Here is a 25,790-nt window from a genome sequence, read left to right as displayed (position 1 = left end):
GTTCTCTTGAGTTTCCAATTGTCAAGTCAAATCAAATCATCTGTAAGCATGACAGTTTGGCCATATGCTTTCCATTTTCATGTCTGTTGTTTCTTTCTCCTGTCTAATTACATTGGTTAGTATTTCCAGTAAAACATTAAATAATAGTGGTGGTAACAGATACCTTATCTTGTCCTCACATTAATAAAAATGCTTCTTATGTTTGCCCATTACGTTTGACATTGGCTTGTGGACTGAGATGGATGTTTTATCACACTAAGGACATATACATCTATTTTTATATGCCTTTTACCAAGGATCATTATTGAATTTGGCAAAGCTCTTTCTGTATCTGTGGAATTATGGCTTTTGTCCTTAGACCTATTAAAAAGATTAAATAAATGGATATTCTAATATTTAAATGTCATTGCATACTTGGAATAAATCTCAGTTGGCCATGATATTTTACTCTGCTATTTATGCTGCTGGTGTTGTTTAGAATTACTTTATTTAGGATTTTTGTACCTATATTCATAGCTGAGATGAGTATGTAGTTATTTTCTCTATAATCCTTGTCAATTTTTCTGTAAATACTTTATGCACTTCATGAAAAGAATTTAGAAGTACTATATTATCTATGTTCTCCAACAGTTTAAATAGCTTTGGAATTACCCCTGTGGTGTGTGTCATCCAGTTTACACCAACTCACAACAGTCAACTATGTACATCTCTTCCGAACTCCATAATGACTGATGTCATATAGGTATTTTGGAATCAGTCACGGTGGAATATTTATGCCACAGAAGTTGGCAAACACTATAGATCAAGGTGTTTTTATTTTTTATTATCCTCCTCATCATTATCATCAGCATCTGCATAGACTCCATTGTTAAATATTTAACAGAATCATCTTCTTAACCAAATCACCTTCTATTCTAAAGTTTGGTAGAACGACCTGGACTTGATAGTTTTGTGTGGAGTTGGGAGAGGTCATTATGCACTTGATTTGCTTATGGAAATCAATGTTTTAACTTTCTATCTCTTCTGAAGCCAGTTTAGAGAAATTTCATTTTCTTAGAAAATTATCCACCTTACCTAGATTTTTATATATTTGCACAAAATTCAACAAATTTGGTTATTATGAATCTTTTAATTTTCTCTTCTGTGAATTTTCATTTTATGTTTTGTATGTTTGTGTTTTCTTTAATTTTCCTTGATTTAATTTTTTTAAATCATCTCTTGAATTATTTATTATACTCTTCTTTTATAATTTATTTATATCTGTTTTTAGCTTTAATAATTAATCCCTTCTGCTTTCCTTTGGTTTACTTAGCTGAGTGTTTTTTGAGTCAGGTACTTCATTTATCTTTTGCATTCTTTTGCTTTTAATACATGTACTGAAGTATATGTACGGTTTTCTTCTTAGAATGGTCTTAGATCTATTTCATAGGTTTTGAAGGCAACGACTTCATTATCATATTTCTCTGGCTATTCTACAATTTGAGCTTGTATATTTGACTTGAGATTTAAGAGTATTAAAAAGTTTCTGAGTAGAAGGGCCTTTTGCAGTCTGATTCTCTTATCAATTTTTGGTTTCATCATCCAGTGACTTGAGAATTTTTATACTTCCTCTCCTACCTGAAATTCATTAAAATTTATAACTCAGTATATTATTATGGAAGACTATATTTGCCAAAAATAGAGCAATATTTCTGGCCTCACATACTCTTCTAGAACTTTGCTACACCCCATCAAGAGGCAGAACCTATTTTTCCTTCCCTTAAACCTGAGCAGCACTTTGGTAACTACCTTGATGAACATGAGAGAGTTGAAGTAATGCTACATGAATTCTAAGATGTGGGTCATAAAAGACAATATGGCTTCTGTCTGGCTCTTACTCTTTCTTGGGAATCTTCTGCCCTTTGAACTCAGCCATTATGGTATAAGGAAGCCTAAACTTGGAAGACCACATGGACCCCACATGGAGAAGAACTGAGGTCCCCAGCTGATAACCAGCATCAACCACCAAGCATATGAGTATGTGAATTCTCAGATGATTCTAGTTCAAGTCTTCAATTGAGGCTTCAGACATTAAAGAGCAGAGATAAATCATTCCCCCTGTACTTTCTTGGAATTCCAGACCCACAGAATCTTTGAACATAATAAACCACTGTCCTCACTATATGACCTCTTTGTCTCATTTAATGCTCTTTTGCTTAAATTCTACTTTGTGATATTTAGACTGTAACACCTGCTGTAATCCCTGTTCTATGCTTCTGTTTCAACTTTTCTGAGTCAATTTGTCTCTTTTTCTCTTATATAATAGAGAATTGGATTTCGCCTTATGATTCAAATTGAAGGTATTGAAACAGATAAATTAAGTATATTTACATTTTGTCCTATTACAAACATCATGGGTCTTAGCTCTGTCATATATTTTATATGGGCAGAGCTGAGTAGTGGTGACATATCCTCTGCCTCTCAAAACCTAAAATACTTGATATTTGATCATTTACAGAAAATATTTGCTAATCTTTGATGTAAATTATAATACAGACTGCAAATAATGGTCTATTTAATCACAATCTTTATTTCTGCTTTTTTGTTTTTGTTGTTATTGTTGTAGATCTTATTGCTTAAACTAGCATCTCCAGGGCACTGTAGACTAGCCCTTCCTTGCATATTCAAGGACTGTAATGGGAATGTTTTTAACCCTTTGTTCCTCTCTATACAGGTTGCTGTAGGTTTTTGGCGGATAATTTTAATCAAGTTAATTTTAATCAAGTTGCCATGTATTCCTTATTTACTAAGAGATGTGGGCAGAAGTAGTTATTAAATTTCATGAGTTTTTTCTTTTGCATCTATTAATATGAACACATACAATCTCTTTCTTTTTACTATGCCAATATGACAAGTTTACTGATAAATTCTAATAGTAAACTTACCTTTCTATTTTTAGGTAAATCTTAATTGGCCACGAGGTCGTATTTTTTATTACTACATTACTAAATCTTATTGTTAATTTCTCATGGAAGCTACTTTCACCACATTCGTAAGAGGTTGATCTACCGTTTCATTTTCATGTATGTTCATAATCTTGTTTACGTTAGTTATGGAATTCTAGTTTGATCAAATGAGAAATGTTGACTGTTTTTCATTTTTTGGAATAAATTTAGGAAGTTTCTCCTCTTTGAGGGATACAGGACTAGTCCTTCCTTGGGCAATATTGGTAACTGTAATCGCCTTAAATGCCTGTTTTAGATTTTCAAATTTATTGATAAAAACTCTAGAGTTTTCAATCCTTTTATTCCTAATGTTAGATATTCATCTCTAGCTTTTCCTTAGATTTGCTACAATAATCTTAAAAAAAAAACCTATCTGTTGGTACTATTGATAAAGTGTATTATACATTGTTGCTATTTTATTAAGTTTCAGTTTAATTCAGTCATTTCATAAGTCATTGGGTTTGTTGTTGCTTAATTAGGATTTTTGGAAACCCAACCTATTTAAGAAATTTTTTTATTCCTTGTTTCATTTTTATATTTTCAAGGGAACAAAATCCTTTAATTACATTTTGGGCTATACCCCACAGTTTTTAATATACTATAGTGCTGTCTCTTCCATTTACTTTTAAAGAGTAATTTAGGTTTATATTTCCTCATAAACCTAAAAGTTTCATTTATTTTTAATTCTGTAAGGCTTTTTCTTTCCTTTACTCTGCCCAACCCCAGGAGGTCTTCCTTTTTGAAGCTGATTTCTAATTTTACTGAGTTATGATCAATTAATTTGAATGGGGCATATTATACTTTTACTCAATTTGTGAATAGTTTTTGTGACTGTTCCATATATTTGTAAAAGAATGTTCATTCTGTTTTCTGTTTAATAAAACGTCTATGTTGTGAAATTTCTGTTCTGTTAGCTGTCATTTTCTATGGAAAATATGCTAAAGTTTTTATCTGAGATTATGACTTTGTCAGTTTTGTCAAGTATTTCTAGAAGTTTTGCTTTATGTATTTCCAAGCCATGTCGTTAGGCATATTGAGTCTAACATGATTTTTATAGCTTCCTATTTTATCTTCTTAATTACACAAAATATCCCTCTTCATCATTTCAGTAATCGTCTTGAGCCTTACTTTACCTGATACTAACATTCTTATTACTGGATTTTGTTTTTAGCATCTGATTTCATTGTGTTTTTCCCCAATCCCTGTATTTTTTCAAGCTCCTATGTTATTTCACTGTATTTATTTCTTTAAAAAGCATTTTATATTGCATTTTCTTCTTATTCTTTCTTACCAAGTCTGAGAGTGCCCTTTTAATTTAGTTCATCCACATCTATTATGACTATTACATTTGTACCGACTCTTGCCATTTTATCATCCAGTTGCCCAACCTTGCTGCTCTGGCTTGGAGATAGCTTAGCTGAGTGATGTTTGCCAAGGATGGGGACAGGCATACAGATGGGTTGACCCATGTGACTACTCACTGTGGAGGCCTAAGTTGTTGATTCTAGTTCAAGTCCATGCACTTAGCAAAGTCCTAAAGCTGGTCCTACATTTTTAAACTCTGTTGCATTGATTTTGAACTTGATAAATCTCTTCAAACTTATCCTTTTATCTATCTTGCAGAGATCTACATAGGTTATGAGCTTCTTTTCCAGTTAATTATGGTTTTGTTTTTTCTTCCCCCCTATAGAAAGTAGAATTATATCATTTCTCTCATTTCCGTTAATGCTTTTAATGGCTTCCTGTCTAAGGGACACTAAATGGCCTATAAGATGCTATAAGTTCTGGCTTCTCATATTGTTCTAACTTCATCCATGCTGCCCCCATCCATGCTGCGCCCATGCTGCCTTCCTCTTTATTTATTTATTTTATTTATTTATTTATTTATTTATTTATTTATTTATTTATTTATTGCCTTCCTCTCCTGACAGAGAACTACCCCAGCTCTACTGACCTCCTCTATCTACTTCATGTATTTCAGGCAAGCTCCTACCTAATATGCTTGTACATACTCCTTCCTCTCCTTCGATCACTTTTCTGTCAGATATATCCCTTTTCCATCTCTCACCTCCTTCAAGTTATTATTCCAATACCACTTTCTCAGGGGTGCTTTCTCTGGCTATCAAGTTTCAAATTACCAACACACATTCCTTCATCTTTTGTCTATTTTTGTTTTCATTTTAGTATTTATTCTCAGTATTTATCATACCCTATGCTGCTTTTATTTTTTATCTTAATGATTCTTTCAGTAAACGTAAGCTCTTTGAAGGCAAAGATTTTTGTCTGCTTTATTCATCACTCCATACGTAAGGCTCAGAGCAGTGCTTGGTATGGTTTCTGTTCAGTATATAGCTCTTGAACTAATATATTTCTACAGATTCAGAAGAAGAAAAGGAGGCTGTGGAACATGTTCTTTGTGCTATCATTATTCTCCCGTAATTTACAATCTTTCAGATATGCCACCATTTACTGCCCTGCCTCCAGGGGACCTTGGTGATTTGTACATTGTATGAAGCTCTAGAAAAATTCCAAAGGAGCAGGTGAAAAAAGAGAGAAATAAGACATAAGAAGGTATGTTCTCTCTCAAGAAGAAAATCTGTGGGGGAGGATGGTTATATGGGTTTCTTTAATCAAAACCAAAGAAAGGGACTACATGTTATCCTCTTTGACTATTCTTGATTGTGGAGAAACTGATGAAGTAGAGCAAGATAAATAAAGGAATAAAGAGCTAATCCACAAGAGGGAAGACTGTTTTTATTGCTCTTACACAGATGTCTGTCCTCACAAAACAGGAAAATTTTTTTCTTTGGGGGAGGGTGGGAATAAGAGTAAGGGAGCAGCAATTTAAATTGGAATCTCTAGGCAGTCTGTGTTTAGGAATTAGAATTGCATTATTTTCCTGGCTCCCCACCCCCTCTTGTCTTTTAGTTGAGAAACATTTGCCCTGGAACAGCACACAGAGTTTGCATTAGCATCCCTGAGGATAGAACTTTGACCCCACAGACTAAGGAAGCTACAAATGGAAAATTCCAAGTTGCTGTACTCTTTTATTTTCATGCTAATGCTTCTGCAGAGAGTATTTAAAGAAACAGATGCACAAGAATAATAAAGAGTTGAGGACTAAGAAGCCTCTGACAACAGTGGAGTGTTTTTCCAGCACGGCCTTGTATCTTTCTGTGCTTGCACAAGTCCAGAGGGGTCAAGGAGAAACCCTGGCTTTATTTTATGAAAAAGCTAAACTAGCATAGATATAGAAAACCCTGGGTCTGGGTTTCAAATCCTGATTGGATTTGAAAGTTGTTGCTTCACTTTACTTCCTTCAGGCTACACTATTCAGCTCACAAAGACTGATGAGCATATCCTTCAGTAAAAGCCCTTGGGTAATGGTGATTTCCCAAGCTCCCTTGCCAATTGACACTCAAGTTCAACAGTACTCATCCTTTCCTCACATCCAACCTGGATGGCATCCCTCTGTATGTTCAGCCCCCTAGCTATTTCCATTGTATTCCTGACAAAAAAGAAAAACTCTTCATCTTTTTCTTAGAATAACTTCATCTTGGGTATAAATTCTCAAGTGCGAGACATATCAGAGCATTACACTATGCAAAGCCAGAAAGTTTCAATATTTTTTTCTTAATGTGCAAATTTATATTTTACTTTACCATAGACATGCTTCACAGAGAAGCTAATTAGAAATGTAAAATCATATCTAACCCCTGCTTTAAGATCATTTCTTACACATACTGCTCATCTGGACCATGGCCAGAAATTAAACAAGAACTCCACTTGGTCTCTCCCTAAGTTCTCTTTCACACCCTGAAGCCACCCAGGGAGAGTTCCTCCAGGTGTGTCATCTATACAAATGGTTTCATTCCAGGAGTGGCTTTAGAATTTTTTATATTCAAAGTTCTTAGGAGCAATAAATGGGTGAAAATAGGTGAGTGGAGAGAGGGGTTGGAGGATCTGTTTTGAAACTGCACTTCTGTATCAAGTATACACTTCTATCTCTTGTAGGTTTATAAAAGGTGACTAGAAGAAAGAGCTCCTAAGACAGTTGGAAGTGGGGGTGGGCAGAGTTGATCCCTTTCCATATACCTGAGTAGAAAGTACTTAGCAATGGCCACTCCCAAGTGATATGATCAACTCAACTTTCTCATTTCAATCCTATTTGCTTTCAACTCTGTTCTCACCTTTCCCCTAGGCTACCTCCCAACACGTTGTTCTTTACTCACCTTTCCTTCCTCTGTACTCTAGCAGCCCGACTTCTACTTTCTGTGTGTAAGGCCTTATTTCTAGAGTTAGACTACAGGATTCCTGAAGGCAGAGCCCACAGCTTCTTTTGAATCTCCTACAACCCCCAGTGCAGGGGTCCTCTCAAAAAAAAAAAAAAAAAAAAAAAAAAAGTGATTGGCTGACTGATTGAAGAAACAGAAACAGGCCCCTGCAGTGACCTGAAGCATATGGAATTCTGATTAAGGGAAGTGAAAAGTCAAAAAGCCCAATATTGCACCCTTTATAAACTACATGTATCCCAACAAATCCGAGGTTATTGGAAAAGTAACAGCCCTCTCCCCCAACCAGCCCCAACCAAAAATTTCATTAGAATGGATAAAGAACCAGAGCCGTAAATATTAATGGCTGGGAGGGGGAAGCTGGAGGACAGCAGGCTGAACTGAGCAGGTGTTCACCTCACTCAATTTCAATCCGTTTGCAGCCAACAACGTCATTGTTTGGCCTTCTTGAGCTTACCGACAGGCCATTTTTCATGATTTTACCATTTCTGGCCAAATGCAAACTTTTTAATTAAATGTACCACATGATTCCAGATGTTTGTTTATTTGTTCCAAAAAGGTTGTAAAATCTCTATATGAGGAAAAACCTAGGGCAGGGGTAAAGTTTACTACAAGATACAGGGAAACAAATGAATTAGAACTGGGATGGGGAGGTGAATGCTGGGCAGAGCTCTCAGCAGAACAATCTAGACCAAAACCATTGGCTTCAAATAACTCTTCTTCTAGAAATCCAAGATTTGGGACTAAAAGACACTGGGCACTTACTAGTTTTGTTTTGTTTTGTTTGTGGTTTTTTTTTTTTTTTTTTAAGAATGTAGCTCATCTTGAACCAAAGATCAGAATGCAAACAAATTTTTTTTGTGGCTGCTTTGCCTGCTCATTGTATGTTTGTTCCTGTTGCTATGAGCCCCACTACATTAATTCCAGCAATCTCCCAGTTAACTGGCCAGATTACAGCTTATGCATGAGTGGTAGGAGAGCATCCTGCAAGGCGGGAAGCAAGAGACGGGCTACAGGCAGAGACCACAGCTTCTCATCCACGATGCCAGCTTCCTCACAGCCTTCTGCTCTCTTGTACTATCTCTAAGCATAATCAGTCACTAAGTCGGTCTATTGCATTTGCTACAGAATGTTTCTCATATTCCTACTCTTATTCTCTGTTCCCTCAGCCAGCCAGCCAGCCACTCCTGGTCTTCATCACCAATGCTAGATTATTTCAACATTATCCTAACCGATGCTGGGCTCTCGGTTTTGGTTTCAAAAGCCAACATCAGAAATACTTTGAATAACGTGAGGAGGAAAAGCACTAACTGTCCATTTTCTCTGATGCCTGAGCCAGAGATACCCTGTGACTAAACCATCAGCAACCTTGAATGACAATTCCATAGTGGCCATAAGGTTCCCTTTACATTGCCCTCACCCCTGCTCCACTGGCAGTGTCCTGGCCCCAGCTGTCTTCCCCATCTGTTACCAAGTTGTTTCCTAAATTACCTTTGCTAGAAACCTGCTCTTTGGAAGCAGTACACTCTGCAGTCACATAGCCTGGTATCAAGAAATCCAAAGCTTCTAAAACTTCAATGCCGTCCCAGAGTGGCCTCCTGGATTCCAGACTCTTTTCTTTCCAATTCCCCCTCCTACTGTCTGCAGATTAATAATCCCATAACATAGCTTTAAATCAAATCTAGATGCTTCTGCATATTCAAGGCCTGTCATAGTATGGATCCATCCTACCTATATAAATTTATTTCTGACTTTTTCAAAACTGGGTCCCTTCCTCCACTCAGTTCTATCTATTCTTATCCCTATACTTCTTCTTTACCCATTTCCCTTTTTGGGGGGGAGGGTAGGGATGTCCCTCTTTTGCCATCCATCTACTCATGCCTTGTCCTTTAAAGCTCAAGGCCAATATCCTCCACACAGCCAATGCCTGACTATTCTAGCCTTTACTGATTCCCATTTTTTCTAAACATTTATAGCACTTATAGCTTTTACCGAGTAAAGCAAATCTTACTTATATAATATATGGTATGTAGTTTGGTTGGCATTGCTTCATTTCAGTATGTCCTCAATCAAACCATAAATTCTTAGAAGATAGACACTATGCTCTCCCTTCCTGAATTTTCCACAAACCCTAACACATACTTGGTACAAAGTGGATACTTAGTAAAGGCAGTGTATGCCTAGAGGACTCCTTAATTGAAGGTGCTCAGAGCAATATTTGTCACTGTAGAAGTCATATTTGGCCATGTCTCAATTCTTCACTTGCAACGGAAGGGATAAGAAACATCCCATGACAGGGCACCTGAGTGGCTCAGTTGCTTGAGCTTCCTTCAGCTCAGTCATGATCCTAGGGTCCTGGGATCGAGCCCCGCCTTAGGCTCCCTTCTCAGTGGAGAGCCTGCTCCTCCCTCTCCCTCTACTGCTCCCCCTGCTTGTACTCTTCCACGCACTCTCTCTCTGTCAAATAAATAAAGAAAATCTTAAAAAAAAAAATAGAAAAAAAAAACAGCCTATGACTCTAAAACTTCAAGACATTTAGAATCTTCAATCCCGTCAATCCCAGGCTCTCCATTTTTTAAGACAGAGGGACATGTTTTCACCACCATTTTTTATTTGGACTGTCTTTTGGGGAAAGGGTTATGTCTTATCCTGCACAAGTAAAGTTTGTTTCTGTTGGGAGTACAAGGTATGAGTCCATTTTTTCCTCCTTGCTCTGCTTCTGAAACAGAAGAGCCAAATTCGTAGCCCCTTTGTATCTATGAGAGCACAACAATTCTGCCCAAAGAGTAGAAATAAAGCAATCATGGAGACTGCAAATGAAAAATCATCCTTGGAGAAAAAGATAGGAAATGGACCCCTATGGATTTCAAATGCTTAAAGGAGGCTGCTTAAAGTTCCTGGCTGAAGTCCATGCCAGTCTTGGTAATAGTCTAACAGATTCATCCATCTTCAGATTCCACTTGGCTTGCTCTTCCATCACTGCCACCTTCCCAGACAGCAAGTGCACACATGCACATCTATCTATATATATGCGGAAGTTTTAATCTACACTACCCTCCATTCCAATCCACCCAGCCCCGCTCGGTACAGAGTGAAGCTATTGACCCTGCAAAGCAGCAGAGAGATGAATTTGATGACCCAGACTAGAGTTTTTAAACCATTTCAGCAAGGTCTAGAATCAAAGGAAAGTACAATTTATTCAGCACTTAGTAAAGTCCTTTTACTTTGGAACAGAGCGCACACACTGAAAATAGACTCCCACTGCCACACAGATAAAATAAACCTGTCAACCACTACTGTCAAATCACTAGTCACCTCGATTAAATAAAGGAAACTTTAGCATCTCTCAGCATCTGAGAATTCCACCAAGATTATAAGTCCATAAAAGCATTATGAAGGAAAGAAAACTAAAGTAATGGGTTCTGTTGAAATGTCATCAGAGGAAGCATTTTACATAATTAGAAAATGCTAATAATAGCTCTGCACAAGGAACCGATACACTCTTTCCCTACACAGCCAGGGCAAAGTCATGGCATGGAGTTTGAAAGAGGGGAGCTGAGGCCATGCACTTATCTAGCAGGACCCACAGAAGAAACATGTCCCTGTCAGCAGCAAGGAGCCAATTGCTAAAGATTTTTTTTCTTTTTTCTTCTCCTTCCTCCTCCCCCTCCCTCTGTCTCTCTTTCACAGCTTTCAATATACTTTCTACGGAGAAGAGTTGGATCTGCCGTACTTCTGTGAACCTTCAATGACTCAGTGATGTTTTTTGGAAAATCTGATAGCTCACTCCTTTGAAAAAATAATCAAAATATTTTGGAAGACAGAAAGCAATAAATAAGCAGGCTGCTTTAGTCATAGGGTCTGATCTCAGGTGGGACCTCCTTGGCAAAGCACCATAGCCATCGGATTGCTTATTTCATCTTTTTAAATGGTCAACGAGAACAATGAACAATAGGCAAAAAGATACCGTGATGCTGAACTAATAAGATAACCTAAATAAGTGCATCTATTTTCACTGAGCCTGTGCTATTATTCTGTGTAGATTTTGTTTATAATGATCAAACCTACTTAGGTTTCATGTTCCCTGTGGGTTGACATGGCAAGATGGTATGACTATAAAAAACAGAAAAAAAAAAATTTCAAGTTGTCTGAAAGAGACAGATTGCCTCCAAATCCTCTAAGCTGAAAACAAATTGTGATGAGCAGTTTGGTTATCAAGCAGCCCCATCTTGAGCCCTCCCGAAAGTATTCTGCTCATTGGCATGCAGTTTTTCTGGGCAACATCTCCCCATCCAAAACATCTTTGTCTACATTGCCACATCTTCACATACATCCATTAATTTTCCTCTTATTCATTTCACTTTGGCTTATTTAAATAGTTGAAGCAAAACACTCTGTATTTATGGCTTCTGTGAAAATGTATTTTATGATATCTCATGGTAAAACTGTTTAAAAAATAAAAATAAAAAATGCCTGCAGTTTTTCTTTCCATCTTTTTCTTCCTGTTTGGATGGCACACATTGAGCTGCTTCATGGAGATATACAGAAAAATCAATTCCTAAGCATAAAATGCAACTCACATTAAGGAAACTGCAAACGATAACTAATTATGATGAGTTGCTATGTAAATCATTCTATGACAGTCCCAGCAATCAATTTCAAACACAAATAGACCAAGCCCTGGCTGGAGAAGAGGATGAGCACCTAACAACTGTATCAAAAACAATGGCAAGATTGCTAAGGATGGGTGGAAATAGGATGGCTACCATCTCCAAGCAAGTTTCCAAAGATTTTCTCTCAATTTGCTGCATTCTGACTTTCAGACGTCTAAAGCCCGATGCTTATTATGACCAGGTAACTATGTCATACCTTCAAGACCGTATAAGCATCAGAGAAAAAACAGTAATTCAGGGATGTTCACTGGGCTTGCAATTACTTTGCAAAATGTGCACACCAATGCACTGTAACGGGACCCCTAGTGTGTTAGCTACTGGCAATGTCAGATCACAGTATGTGTGCGTGACTGCCTGTTATCACCTGGCATCATCACCACCCTCTTCCAACCTTATCTCTGCAGCTCAGAGAAGGAACTGGAAGCTGAATTTCTAAAACGTTCCTTGGCATGTAGTTCTAGGTTAGAACAGGCCAAAGTGAGACACTGGACTATGACTTGGAAATCCAGAGAGAAAGAAGAGCAGGGCACTGCCTGGGTAGTTCTAATGTTTGAAGCAGTATCAAAGTGAACTTCTTGAGGATCCCTCCCACGTGGGCACTGCAGGTAGAGAAAGTCAGTAGGAGATTCCCAGGTGTTCCTGAGATGTGCAGAAACTTTAGCAAGTTCTCGAGAATCACCAGCCTCCATGTGAGGCTGGGACTCTGGGTGGGGTCTTCCCTGACTGGACCAGCCTCTTCTTCATTCCTTACATTAAACCCCTTCATCATATGAATACATAGTGGGCCTTCTATTTTCCCTATCTGAATTCAGACTGATTTCATAGGATCTTCCTCTTTGGTTTTTCAAACTTTCTCTGTTCTTGAATTTATAGATTTGAAATTTTAAAGAAGGGAGGAAAGGAGAGTGACAGTCAATCCCTTTGACAGAAGAGGCGAGTACTATACTTCACTGCAGCCTTAGCTCAGGCTGCAGAAATCCACCCCAGCAGTGGACATTTCCAGGCCACTTCTCTGCCTGTACTTCCTTCTTCGCTCTAGTACAATGCCACAGTCAGTCTTGCATTTGCTTCATATGTCCTGTGTGAAGGACAAATATCAGAGGTGGCCTGGGAATCAAGGACACAGAACTCTGATTTTTTCTTTTCCTTGCCTCTGTCACCGAGTCACTCAGTCTCCCCTGGAAATTCTTGGTGCCTTCCTCTGTTAAATGGGAATATTAATATTTACCCTCCCTACTTTCTAGAGTTGTCTTAAGGATGATATGGTCAACTCACTAAATAGAAATGTTTTCCCTAAAAGATGCAGTGGTCTACATAAATGCAAAGTCCATTTCCAACAGTTACCAGATAAAGAGTGGCAATACTTGGCACACAGGTGTATGTCCTATGCACATATTTAAAGAAACATTTCTCCAGCGAACACTCCCAACACTCTTCTTAATGTGGATACCCATAGAGGATATAGTAAGTAGACTGCCACTAGGTAACAATTGGGGTTATTGACACGGCCCCATAGTCCCTGTACTCCAAAGACATGTTTAGACCTAGAGCAGAATTCTCAGATTTCAAGTGCACAATCATAAAACCTCATCTATACCACAGCCTGCATCTTATGGTGAGTGTAGCCCCTTCTTTGAGAGCTTCTGATACTAGTAAAATGATTCCATTAGTTGCTTCAATTCATCCTATTTTCTTCCTACCATCAAAACACCAGAGTTTGAAAACTATGACAAAAAAATTATTACCTACTTGGAAGTTATACAATGTGGCTAAATGCTTCCTGACAATGAATCAATACATATGGCCCCAACCATGATGATTTGGGTTTGTGAAACAGAGTTGAGGTCTGAGGTCCACAAGGCTGGCCTTTTCTTCCCCTATCACTCACTCCTAAAGGAAAATGGGTCTCCTTTCTCAGACACAATCAAGTTACTTCACAGAGGCATCTAAATTACTGACTTTCTTCTGGGTTTCTACCATTCATCATTTACTGAACAAATATTTATTGAGCTCCTATTAAGCAGAAGGCCCTGTGGCAGGCATTGTAGGTATAGTGGTGAGCAAATAGACACAATCTCCTCCATTGCCTTCAATAGCTTATACTGTCCAAGAAGGCACTAGACAAAAAAGCCTGAAAAAGAACACTGAGCTAATATAAATGTGGGAAGGGTGGGCAGGGATCAGAAAAGTCATCCTTACAGTGGTGATAAGCTGATACCTGAAGATGAGCAGAAGTCAGGGATGTGAAGGAGAAGAAAGATTAGAATCTGTACTCCCCCTTCAGGAAGCTTTCATTTATAAAGAGTTCGAAAACCTACATTACTAGGCTTCTTGAACACAAAGCAGAATATATAAAATTGCACAAAGGAAATAGAAACAAATATTTTAAGTACCTCGGGAAGAGGAAAAATCAATATAGAAAAAAATTCATACAAGAAGCAAAAAGTACTGTGCATTACTATCCCTACGATGCATGGATTAACTATAAATTATACACAGAAAAATAGAGTCCCTATATCCTGATCTTTATTCTGGGCCCAGATTTCCTTTGTATTTGAATCTACAGTCCTTTGGACATAAATCTTGGGTCTATCATACTCAACACTGGAAGTAACATAAAAGGACAAGTAAAGAGAAAATGGCCTGTATAGAAAAACAGCAATTTGCACGTGAACTACTGCCAGCCAGTTTATGTAGTTGTTGGTGCGGAATGAAAAGAGATTGGGAACTGGATGAATCAAAAATTATTTGCAAATAGAACTTTCACTTAAGATTTTATAGACCAAGTCTCAGACATCATGGAAGATTTCACTTGGGCAAGACCTGATGCAATTTGTCTTCACATGTGAAAGAGCCTCTCTGGATAACTGTAAGTTGCTTCCATAAAGGTGTTAACAAATGATAGCCAAATAGTTTGGTGATTTATATGATCAAAAATATAGAATAATTTAACTTAAATATGAAAAAACAAGGTGGCATTGGGGCACCTCAGTGGCTCAGGCCATTAAGCATTCAACTCTTGGTTTCAGCTTAGGTCATGATCTCATGGATCATGAGATGGAGACTGCATTGGGCTCTGCACTCAGAGAGGAGAGGCTGCAGATTTTCTCCCTCTGCCCTACTCCTCACTCATATGCACTCTTTCTTTCTTTCTTTCTTTAAAATAAATAAGTAAATCTTAAAAAAAGAAAAAAGATGGCATTCAAAAAGACATTGGTTTCATTCTGGGTGCCAAAAAAAATCAGCCTTTTCCTACTTGTTATTGTGTGATTCATGCCCAGCTAAAATAGATCAGTTTCATCTCTTTCCTACATGGATCAGCCTTATATTAATTCAACCTTAATGACTTTGTGGGCTCTGTTTATAGTGGTGTCCACATGGCCATAGGCCCAAAGACCTGCCTGTCGTTTCATGATGCTGACTTGCTTTTTTTCACTACCAGGTCCTTAGCATCAAGCAACCAGAGCATTAAATTTGTAGGCATATTTAACCAGAGCATTAAGTTTTTAGGCATATTCTTCAGTAAAATTGAGAAATCTGTGGCTGGGTCCTTTCAACAGCAATGTTCCCATTGATGCTGGGCTCTGATGTCATTAAAGGGCACTTGTTTTAACTCTAAACACCTTGAGCATTCTTCCATATTCCAAATATTACTCAATATACCCTCAAAACTTGTACTCTTAAATTCCATTTCTTTAAGGTTCATTTTTCTTATTTTATCATTATAGTAACAAATGAAATTTGTCCTATTATGGAGGATGATCATGGATCTGATCATGTCCTTCTGTTGTGAAATCTCAATTTCAGGGCTAGATCAATTTTCAGAAGTAGACTTATGGGTCTGAGCCTTCAATTCCTATGTAGTATACTCAATGAGCTACAGAGTAAAAATACCTTTATTCAATATAAGAAACCAAAAAATAAATCCATGCTAGAGTTAGTTATTTTGTTTAGATACAGTATTATTATTTACCTAGGGGAACTCTCCATCCCCCTCAAAAAAATATTCTCTAAAGGAATATGTTTGAGACTTCCATAAGGACATTCAGCGAAGGAGATCTATATATACCCCTCAAAATATAACATGTTAGCAGCTATTGGTTCTACCTGCTTTTGAGCAAAACTGATTTTCACAAAGCTGACACTTAGTGAACAAAACCATAATTGGACCAAAATATATGTAAAATGTAGAAAAGTTCTACTGTGCCCAGACATCAAAGGGGCAACACAGGTTCAAGTCATAGACACCTAGAACCCTGCATCATATTTTTGATCATTTTCTATAGAACAGAAGTGTGTCATTTGTCCAGAGCCCACATGTCATCTCAGAGTGCCAACTTCACCACTTTCTGGGTCCTCTACAGCCTTTGTTTCTACTCACCCATTCTGCAATGTAGCTAGATGACAGAGCTACGACAGTCCTTATTCAGTGTTCCCTAAATGTATGAGGGGAATTTCCTGCTTGGGGAAATGGCATTTAATGTATAGAAGGCCCTCAGACTAAGCCTGTTCATATTTACTATTGGAAGGTAGATTCACAGTTAAGGAATGTGGCTGTTGTCATAACCCATAAAATGGGGTAAATAAGTTACGCTGTATGGCCTCTCCCTGTCTTCCCCAGTTCCAACAAAGGTGATCATACAGTCCTCGGCCTGAGCAACCAGCTTAGGGTCAAGGCAATTTTGAATTATATTCCATGCAGACTCCACAGATGACAATAGGAATTTAAAGCTTTGGAAATACTGGGTAAACGAAATTAATGTTTTGAGGATCAGATAACTTAAGGAAAACTGTGCGTTGACTCTCTGCAATGTTGCTAGGCAAACTGGAATTCCTTTTAGCTGTAATGTAGAGTTTATTCATTTTGAAATTATAGATTTCAACTATTCTACTCCCCAAACAATGATACTTTTACAAATATTAGAGTTTCCCAATTCTCTCCATCACTTTTGCTGCAGGTAATGATCTACTTAGTAATTTTTAAGTACTATAATCTCTTTACTTAAAGAAAAAAAATCAAATCACAAAATTATATCATAGCATGGATTTATTTGCCTTCCCAGTAGACTGCCACTAAATTCTGTTTAATATGAGTTAAAATCGCTAGGTTTGACAGGTATGGTTTTCTCATCAAGGACTTGAAAAGCACTGTGTTCCTTCTAAAGTGCCGAGGCAGCAATAATAAGCCCAGAGCTCTGCACAGTCAAGTGTCCCTCCCTGCAACCACTTAAGAGCAGTAAAAAGCCGAGTTCCTACCTCGGTGATTGGTGAGATCCCTGGAAGCAGAAGGCAGGGGTGTATAGTGGTGCTCTGGAGAGGCCGTGACGCGGTCACTGGAAGCCTGTGTAATAAAAGAAAATGTCAACATGAAGTAACACCAAACACTGAATACCTTCATTTACCAAACATGTCTCCTAGGGATCTGGGTCTGGAAGAAATATGGTCAACCAAGACTCTTCTTAGGAAGCAAGAGTTGTCTGTGCTGAGATAATATTCTGGTGAGTGTAGGGTAGCATACAAAGATTTGAGGAGCCTCGGTACAGGTGGAAGTGCTCTGAGACAAGAGAATGGTGTGTTTATTTCCTGAACTGAAAGAAGGAAGAGGAAGGGAGAGAGGATAAAGGCCAGAAACGGTATGGAATTAGATTGCTGCCACAGGCCCTCTTCCAGTACTTCCCACAGATTACATGTTCACTATGCGTAGATTGCTCTGGAAACCAGTAAGGATGCTGAGCTTTGCCCCAGGGTGGATGGGGAAAAACAGGGCTGGTTTGCATGGGCCCCAGGGCAGAGAGACACAGAGAAGCTGGGGGCTCAGCAGCCTGAAGTGAAGGATATAAACCATTGTGCACCATACAGTTGGGGTTCTGGCTGAGTTTAACAATAGCACTGAAAAACTCATCTGAAATCTGGGATATAATGGTTATCAATAAAATTTTGTCATTCTGAGACCTAAAAGAAAATGATAAGAAATGTATCTTGAAGATGATTTTTTATTGTACACAAACAGCTCTTTAACCATCAAACTGTATAGTGTGTGACCTGTATCTGTAAGTGGTGCTATCTTTCTTTCTCTCTAGCTTTACAACAATGGGGATAAGGCCGGGAAGAAAGACTATGGCTGTGGGGTCAGCTGTCCCTCAGAACTAATGACTGGTCTGTCACATTCAGAGCGTGGCTGCTTATAGCAAGAAGCATCACCACTGTAATTCTTACTGAGACTTCTGAATCAAATACTACTTTTTTTTTAATACCCAAAAAAGAACATCTGCTAGGATCAAAATCCTAAGCTTACAACCTTTCCAAGCTTCAAGAAAAAGTAAATTTCATTAATGCTACATTTTTCTTTCTGGAATAGGAAATACATTCTATGGGATATATTTGCCCTGCTAGGAGCAGGCCTTTTCTCCAAAGAGATTATCTACATTATAGGAATCAAAACTAAGTAGGAGATTAGACCTACTTGCTAGAAAAACCCTTTAAACCCCGCTTCTGACATTTGAGATGTTTGATTAAGCGGCTTTCAGTGGAGACTTAGAGAAAGAGTTCTGAATGGAGCAAAATCAGAAGCTCTGTCCCTAAGGTAGAGACAGATTTCAGGTAGCATTACTTCATTCCAGCTCCAAGGGAAATATGTGGTGTTTAAAGCTTGATCCAAGGGTATTGGGTCCAGAAAGAAAAAAGTTCAGTCACTAAGAAAAATGTTTTAAAAAGTAGACAAGACTTACTAGATACTACATCATTAGACATTTAGGATGCTGCAAGAACATAAAGAGTCAGAAATTAGATTAAATTTCAAATACTAGAGTCACCACATGTCCCTCCATTTGGCAGTCAGGGTCTCCTGCAATCCCCACATGATAAATGAGACACAGTGACAGTGTTCTAAATATGGCACCGATTCAATGCTGGAGGCAGGATATATGGGGCTAAGTAATAGGAGTTGTCCCTCCACAGATCTACCATACTTCCTTAGTAAAAGGCCATAGTTTCTCTCTCTGTCAATGTTTCTGTTCCACCTCAATGCTAAAAAGGCCTACAATTCCAGTATGAGTTTAGGTTGCTATATTGTGAGATTTCTTAGTGCGTTTAATCTCAATTTGGGCTGTTGACAATTTGATGACAGCTTTTCCTAAAATTACTGGAAGAAACTACCTTTCAGCAAATACCTCTGACTGGGCAAAACATTAGAGCTTTATAACCAAGGGTAAAATAGCTATTTACCTTTATTTCCAGTTGTAGTCAAAGCAAAAGTGGCATGGCTAGAGTTCTGTTTTGCAGTCATCATGCTATGCCTAGCGTTTAATTACTTTTCTGCTCAGTGTCCATTTATAAACTCAAGTTATGGAAAAGAATTCAGGAAAAGAACAATTTTGCAAACTGTCTTTCAGTGGCACATCTATGGCTGGATATCTAGGGAAACTACTACAAATTAAGATTCTAACCACCAGTCCTTTGACTTGGCTATTATCAAAATGAAGTCCCTGTGATCTTTTCAATTTGTTCTCTGAATATTATGCTTTTTTGGTGAATATTATGCTTATATGCACAGTTAAGAAAAGCATGATTATCATATGGAACAAGTAGTAATGTCTTAAACTTGCACACTACCTGCCCCAAAATAAATCTCCTTGGAACTCCAGTGGTGCAATAGGTCAGCGTGCGGTACATACACAACAGTGCAAGTGGAGCAAAATAAAGAACTTCTCTTGAAACTGAAGTAATGTACACATAGTATATTGAGTATGAGATGATAGAAACATTAAGAGGAAAAACTTGAATAACGGTTTCTTTTACCTGGATTAAGAAGCTATACCTAAAATAGGAATAGGGTAATTTGGGTAAATCTGAATCTTCAGAATCACAAATCCTCTCAAATTTTTGAGTTCTTGCCAAATTTCCTAACTATCTATGGCAGAGAATTATACTTTTACATTTTACTTTTTAGATCACTCCTGTTTGAAGATATTTGCAACATCTACAATAAAATATTAGCTACCAGAATACATATATCCCTAAATAATTAAAAATACAATAGAAAAAATGGACAATGGAAATGTCAGGCAATTCAAAGAAGGAAAAACCTAAGTGGTCAGTGAAGGAAAGAGAAGACGGTCAAATTCACTAGTCTGAAGAGCAATGCATTATTAAAACAAGATACAATTTTTCCACCCGCCATATTGGCAAACTTTCAAGTCTTACATCAAGTGCTAAGGAGAAGAAAGGGAAAGAACTTTTATCTTCTTGCCAGGGGGAATGGACGCTGGTTCCACTTGCCAGTGGAAATGAATACTGGTTCAACTACTTTGGAGAATAATTTAGCAATATCTAATAAAATTGAAAATTGGTACAGCAACTCCATTTCAAATGTATATGTTATGGAAAATTTCACTCAAGTCTATAAAGTAGAACATAAAACAGTGCTTATTGCATGATTATTTGGATCAGAACAAATTGGAAGTAGTTCAAATGCCTGTCAATAAGGAAAATGGATAAATAAAATGTTGTGTATTCATATGACAGAATAATATTTGGCATTTAAGAGTAATAAACCTGATTTAGGTATCTCAACTTGAATAGGTCTAAAATTTTGACACAGTGAAAATACAAGTTGCAAAATTATAAATATGGTATGATATTTATATATATATGTAGTACTTCTACATCAAGTGTGTATGGAAACATCTAAAAATTATACAAGTTAAACACTAAACTCATGAAAATGGTTGTCTCTACCAAAAAGCAGAATAATAGGACTGGGGCTAACAGAATGGGAGGAGCCTCAATTATACATATGATTTATTTATTTTATTTAACGACAAAACGTGGAAACAAATATGTCAAAATATCAGAAAATATAAACTCTGCATGGTAGTTACATGTGTTCATTATTTTTCAACTTTTCTACATATTTGAAATTTCTCAAAATTAAATAATTAAAAAAGAAAAACAAAGATTCCTGTTTTTCTCTGATCCATAACACCCTATTCTGATGTGAACCCATAACGAGAGGAAGTTTTTTCTAGCAATTTCCCAGTACATGCACAACATGGATTAAGGCTGTTTATTGTTGGCTTTTTTTTTGCAAAGAAATATCCTCTTCTGTTTTTTCTAAGGCTGCTAAGCATAACAACAGAATGGAAGAAGCTGATAAATAATAGCAAATATGTTCACCTTTTTCACAGCAAGGTTTGAGATACTCAGGCCAGCCCAGTAAATCCTTCTGTTTAAGATTTCTCAAAGCATACTGAAGGTTTCTAACCTCTTCCCCTTCTCACAATTGGAGTGTTGCTGATAATTTTTTAAACTCACATCAATAATGATAATAGTCACTAATATACTGCATGTTGCAATTTTAATAATGCAGGGAGGCAGGCATAACTTGGGCAACCTCACTGGAAAAGAGTCAATGGAAACACAACACACTCCATAAGAGATTTGCAAAGTGAGAATTTCACTCAGTGGTTGCAGAAAACAAATGTCTTCAGATGAGTATGTAAAAATCAAGTCCCTTCCCATTGGGTGCATTCCATGGAAACCTGCATTCCAATGGATATTTCTGAACATCATGGATGCCCTGAAGGAATATGATACAGACCACAGGAGGAGCGATTTGGCAGGCTTCAAAACAAGAAGGGGGCAGCTACAAAGTTGTTTAATAGCCATAAATCTCCTACTATTTTTCACAAAATACCATCTAAGACCACATCTCCACAACTCATTCCCCATTACTCAGCTCAAGTGGAGCGCTTTGGCATGCTCACTCACCCTTAAATCATACACGGCATAAAGTGATCCCGGGTCTGGGAAATTTGTCAGCCTCCTTCAAGTAAAAGCAATCTTCACTTTTCATCACAATTCATTCCCTGAAACTGTGGTATAAAGCTGACTCTTCTAAAAACATTTATTTTCTTTCATAAGAAAAAGCATCACTCATTTAGTTATCAAGTATTTAATAAGCACCTACTATATGCCAAGCCTTGTGCTGAGAATACCAAGAAAAATAAAACGAGGGCTTTGAATTCCTGACTCATCAAAAAAAAAAAAGATAACCATGATTAATACTGGTTATTAAGAGTCACCAACTGGTAGCATGACCCCCATACTCTGTATTATTACAGAAAATTTTCCCTGACCTCTGTTAGGACACATGGAACAGTGATTATGTTCTTGCTTGTTTCTTATTCATACTCAGAGAAAGCTTTCAAGATTAACTATATTAGCTTTCCAAGATTAACTATACTATTAACCCTTGTACCCAACACACTGCTAGAAATATAGAAAGAAGTCAGTGCATGGTGACTGAGTGAATAAAATATTGTAATGTAAAAGATAAAACTACCTATACAATGATTATAATTCAACACAACAAAAGTATGAGCCAAATTGCCACAATCAGAGGCAAAAACTTGCCATCAACTGAAAAATTAAATTAGAAGCTAAAGAACCTGCCTGACTTCTGACCCACTTCTGGGTGAAGGCACCATCCCTTTCAGTGTGAATCAAGACAGAAAGACTTCATGACAGACGCATTGGGTTGGGAACGACAGACAGGGTTGGGAACAGAAATGGCCATAGGTTGTCAGAGCCAGAAGTCAAGAAATTGGGGGGGGGGGGGTAATTAAAAAACAGTAGGGTAAGGATGAGGGTGAGTCAATAACCAAGAGATTAAGAAATATCCCAAAGGGACAAAGGGCAGAATCTGGGCAAAAGCACAGCATTGAGCTGAGTGAAGAAGCTGAAGGCTGGGGCAGGCTAAAAGTCAGAGAAGGGGTAAGGTGCCAAAGACTTCTCTGAAATAAGGAAGCCCCTTGAAAGCAACAGCATAGAACTTCCTATTGGTTCTATCTGGTATAAAGGGGTCCAGTTCTTTTTTTTTTATTTTTTTATTGGAGTTCAATTTGCCAACATATAGCATAATACCCAGTGCTCATCCCACCAAGTACCCCCCTCAGTGCCCATCACCCAGTCACCCCAACCCCCCGCCAACCTCCCTTTCCACTAAAGGGGTCCAGCATCTAAAATGGCATCAGGCTCCGAGTTATAGTTTAGAAATATCTGTGAAGGAAAGAGGAAGGGAGGGAAAAAAAAAAAAAAAAAAGAACCAGGAACAGAAAAAAGGAAGGACCATGGCTTGGGCATATTGTGGGCTACTACATAAATAATGAAATCATAGAATATAGAAGATGTAAAAGCCCTTACAAATTATCTAGAGTGGTGGCTTCCAAAATATTTTTAGCAGACACTAATATAGCAGAAGGAAAAATAAAAATCTAAATATTGGACATTATGGAAATAATCATGAATTCTTATGGCAACCAAATAAAACTATAATATAAAAGAGGGAGAAATATGCCAAGATTTTTATTATATAATATTAAGTAAACATAGTAAATATTAAAGAGTGCATATGCCGTGATTTTTAACAATTATAAGATTTACAATGGGTAAAAGCAAATAGGCAAAGATTAAAGATTTTTGTTGGGGCACCTGGGTAGTTCAGTGGGTTTAAGCATCTGATTCTTGGTTTCAGCTCAAGTCATGAGCTTAGGGTCCTGAGATAGAGGGCCACATGGAGCCCCATGTTGGGGCACTATACAGAGTCTGCTTGGGATTCTCTCCCTTTCTCTCTCCCTCTGCCCGTCCTTCCTCCCTTGTGCACCAGTGCTTGCTCTCTCTCTAAAATAAAAATAAATAAAATCATTAAAAATGTATTTTTGTTAATGTGATTTAGAGTGATTTGATTTTTCAACTTATTTAGTTATGTCATTGCCTCTTGCAATTTAAAATATTTAAAATTTTTTAAAAAATTTTTATTTATTTATGATAGTCACAGAGAGAGAGAGAGAGAGAAAGGCAGAGACATAGGCAGAGGGAGAAGCAGGCTCCATGCACCAGGAGCCTGACGCGGGATTCGACCCCGGGTCTCCAGGATCACGTCCTGGGCCAAAGGCAGGTGCTAAACCGCTGCACCACCCAGGGTTCCCAAAATATTTAAAATTTTAAGATTTAAAATCCTACCTATAAATCAGGGCTGATATGAAACAATGGATTTTTCTGTCAACTACCTTTCCAATCTCTCCCATCAGAGTGAAGAGAGGTGGATGAAGAGGGAAGAATAATGGGAGGTGAGGAGGAAAGAGAAGAGGATTGGAAAGAGAGGAGGTGAAGTGTGGCACAGGAGCTAGTATTTCCCGAATGCACTCTAGGTGCTAATGGTTTTCCAGTGTATGAGGTATGTCCAATTATTTTCATTTGAATAAAGAGTAAACAGAGACATAGGATAAGTAACATGTCCAAGGATATATAGTTCTGAAGTCCACAAAGTGATTAGGAACCAAGTCAGAAGGCCAAAGCCCCCCAGCGCCCAAGTTGTTTCCTCAGTGCCACCCTCTGTCTGCATTGGGGGCCCCAAGGTTTTTGCAATCCTCCTCTCCTGACCATCACTTACCTGGCTCACACCACGTCAGCAGGGTCCTATCTGGTCATTTTTGGTAAGAACATAGACTTCAAGAGCAGAGGGGCCCAGACCCAACCTGAGAGTGAATGCCTTATAGCCTCTAACACAGGAACTTCTTGAACTGTCAAATGAGAGAGAATTTACTAAAAAAAAAAAAAGTATGGGTAATTTTAAAAGCAGAATATCCTGTCTATAAACAATCAGCTTTGTCCACAGAAACATGATGAAATAATAGTTTGCTTCTAATTATTAAAACTTTCTAAAAAAAAAAAAACTTTCTAAAAATTTAGTTTTTGTCCCATGTTCAAACATAGAACATAATCAGAATGTAAAATACATTATAACTTGCAGGTAATGAGTGTATATATAATTGTGTGTGTCCCATTTCTTGAGCACTAATTATATGTAGGCATTTACACACAGAGTTTCATTTAACTCTATCAACAACCTTAAGATATAAGTACTATTATTATTATTATTTTATAGATTAAGCAATTAAATTTAGGGAGATTATATAATCGCCCAAGAGTACCCAGCTATTATGTGGGCAATTTGGAATTCTGGCCAACACTACTTGATTCCATAACTTGAATCCCAAAACTGTACAATGAACTTGAAGTTTGAAGGTATCTGAAAAAAAAAAAAAAAAAAAAAAAAACCCACCCTGGATTTGGTATGTATACACTAAGGCAGATAATATATATAATATATATTTGTAGCAACAGATGATTCAATTCATGTTAATATGCAACATTAATTATGTGGCCTGGCATATAAATAAAACCATTAAGTCATTTATTAATAACTAATTGACTATGCAATGTAGATACAGAAGTGTTTCAGATCTCCTAGGCCATTCAGAGTTGAAATAACCAGCAGGTCTGGAGTCAACCTGGACCAGCTCACAAAAACCACAGTTAAATTTTTAGGAATCTTGTGTTGACATAGTCTTTATTTAAAATTGGATTGCTTAAAAAAAATTGAATTGTATACACTTATAATTGGACAAATTGTAGGAAAAGGTAATATATACCACAGCTCAACACTTCCTGCTTTATAAAATTTTCCTGTTATTTATGTTCTTTACAATATTTATGTCTACTACATCTCTCCAGTGGAAATTCTATATAATGATGCGTTACTTCACATCTCTTTCCACCTGTTTAGGGATGTCGCTTTGGTAGTGTGACACTGTCATGGTGGGAGTATTTATAGAAGAAGTTGCCAAATGCTACAAATTAGGAATTGACTTACTATTTTATTGATTTCCTGAACTTAAGAAAGTGATAAAAAAAAAGTTAATGATGCAGATTAAAAGAATACTGTGCCTGTGGTCAATACATTGTAAGTAGGATAAATATGGGAGGAAACAGTCTTCCAA

At 37.4% G+C, this 25,790-nt stretch overlaps 1 protein-coding gene across 2 annotated transcripts in view; it reads right to left on the bottom strand.

The window, feature by feature from the left end:
* Positions 1 to 25,790, bottom strand: part of LRMDA (leucine rich melanocyte differentiation associated) — a 1,014,859-nt gene that overhangs the window by 183,472 nt on the left and 805,597 nt on the right. For both annotated transcript variants that reach the window (XM_038534451.1, XM_038534450.1), the window contains one exon: positions 17,206 to 17,290. In XM_038534451.1, the coding sequence (XP_038390379.1) occupies positions 17,206 to 17,290 (85 nt within the window). The remainder of the gene's footprint in view (positions 1 to 17,205; positions 17,291 to 25,790) is intronic.

The sequence above is a fragment of the Canis lupus genome, chromosome 4 (genome assembly GCF_011100685.1).
Source record: "Canis lupus familiaris isolate Mischka breed German Shepherd chromosome 4, alternate assembly UU_Cfam_GSD_1.0, whole genome shotgun sequence".
Classification (NCBI taxonomy): Eukaryota; Metazoa; Chordata; class Mammalia; order Carnivora; family Canidae; genus Canis; species Canis lupus.
This window is presented reverse-complemented; position numbering and strand designations above follow the sequence as displayed.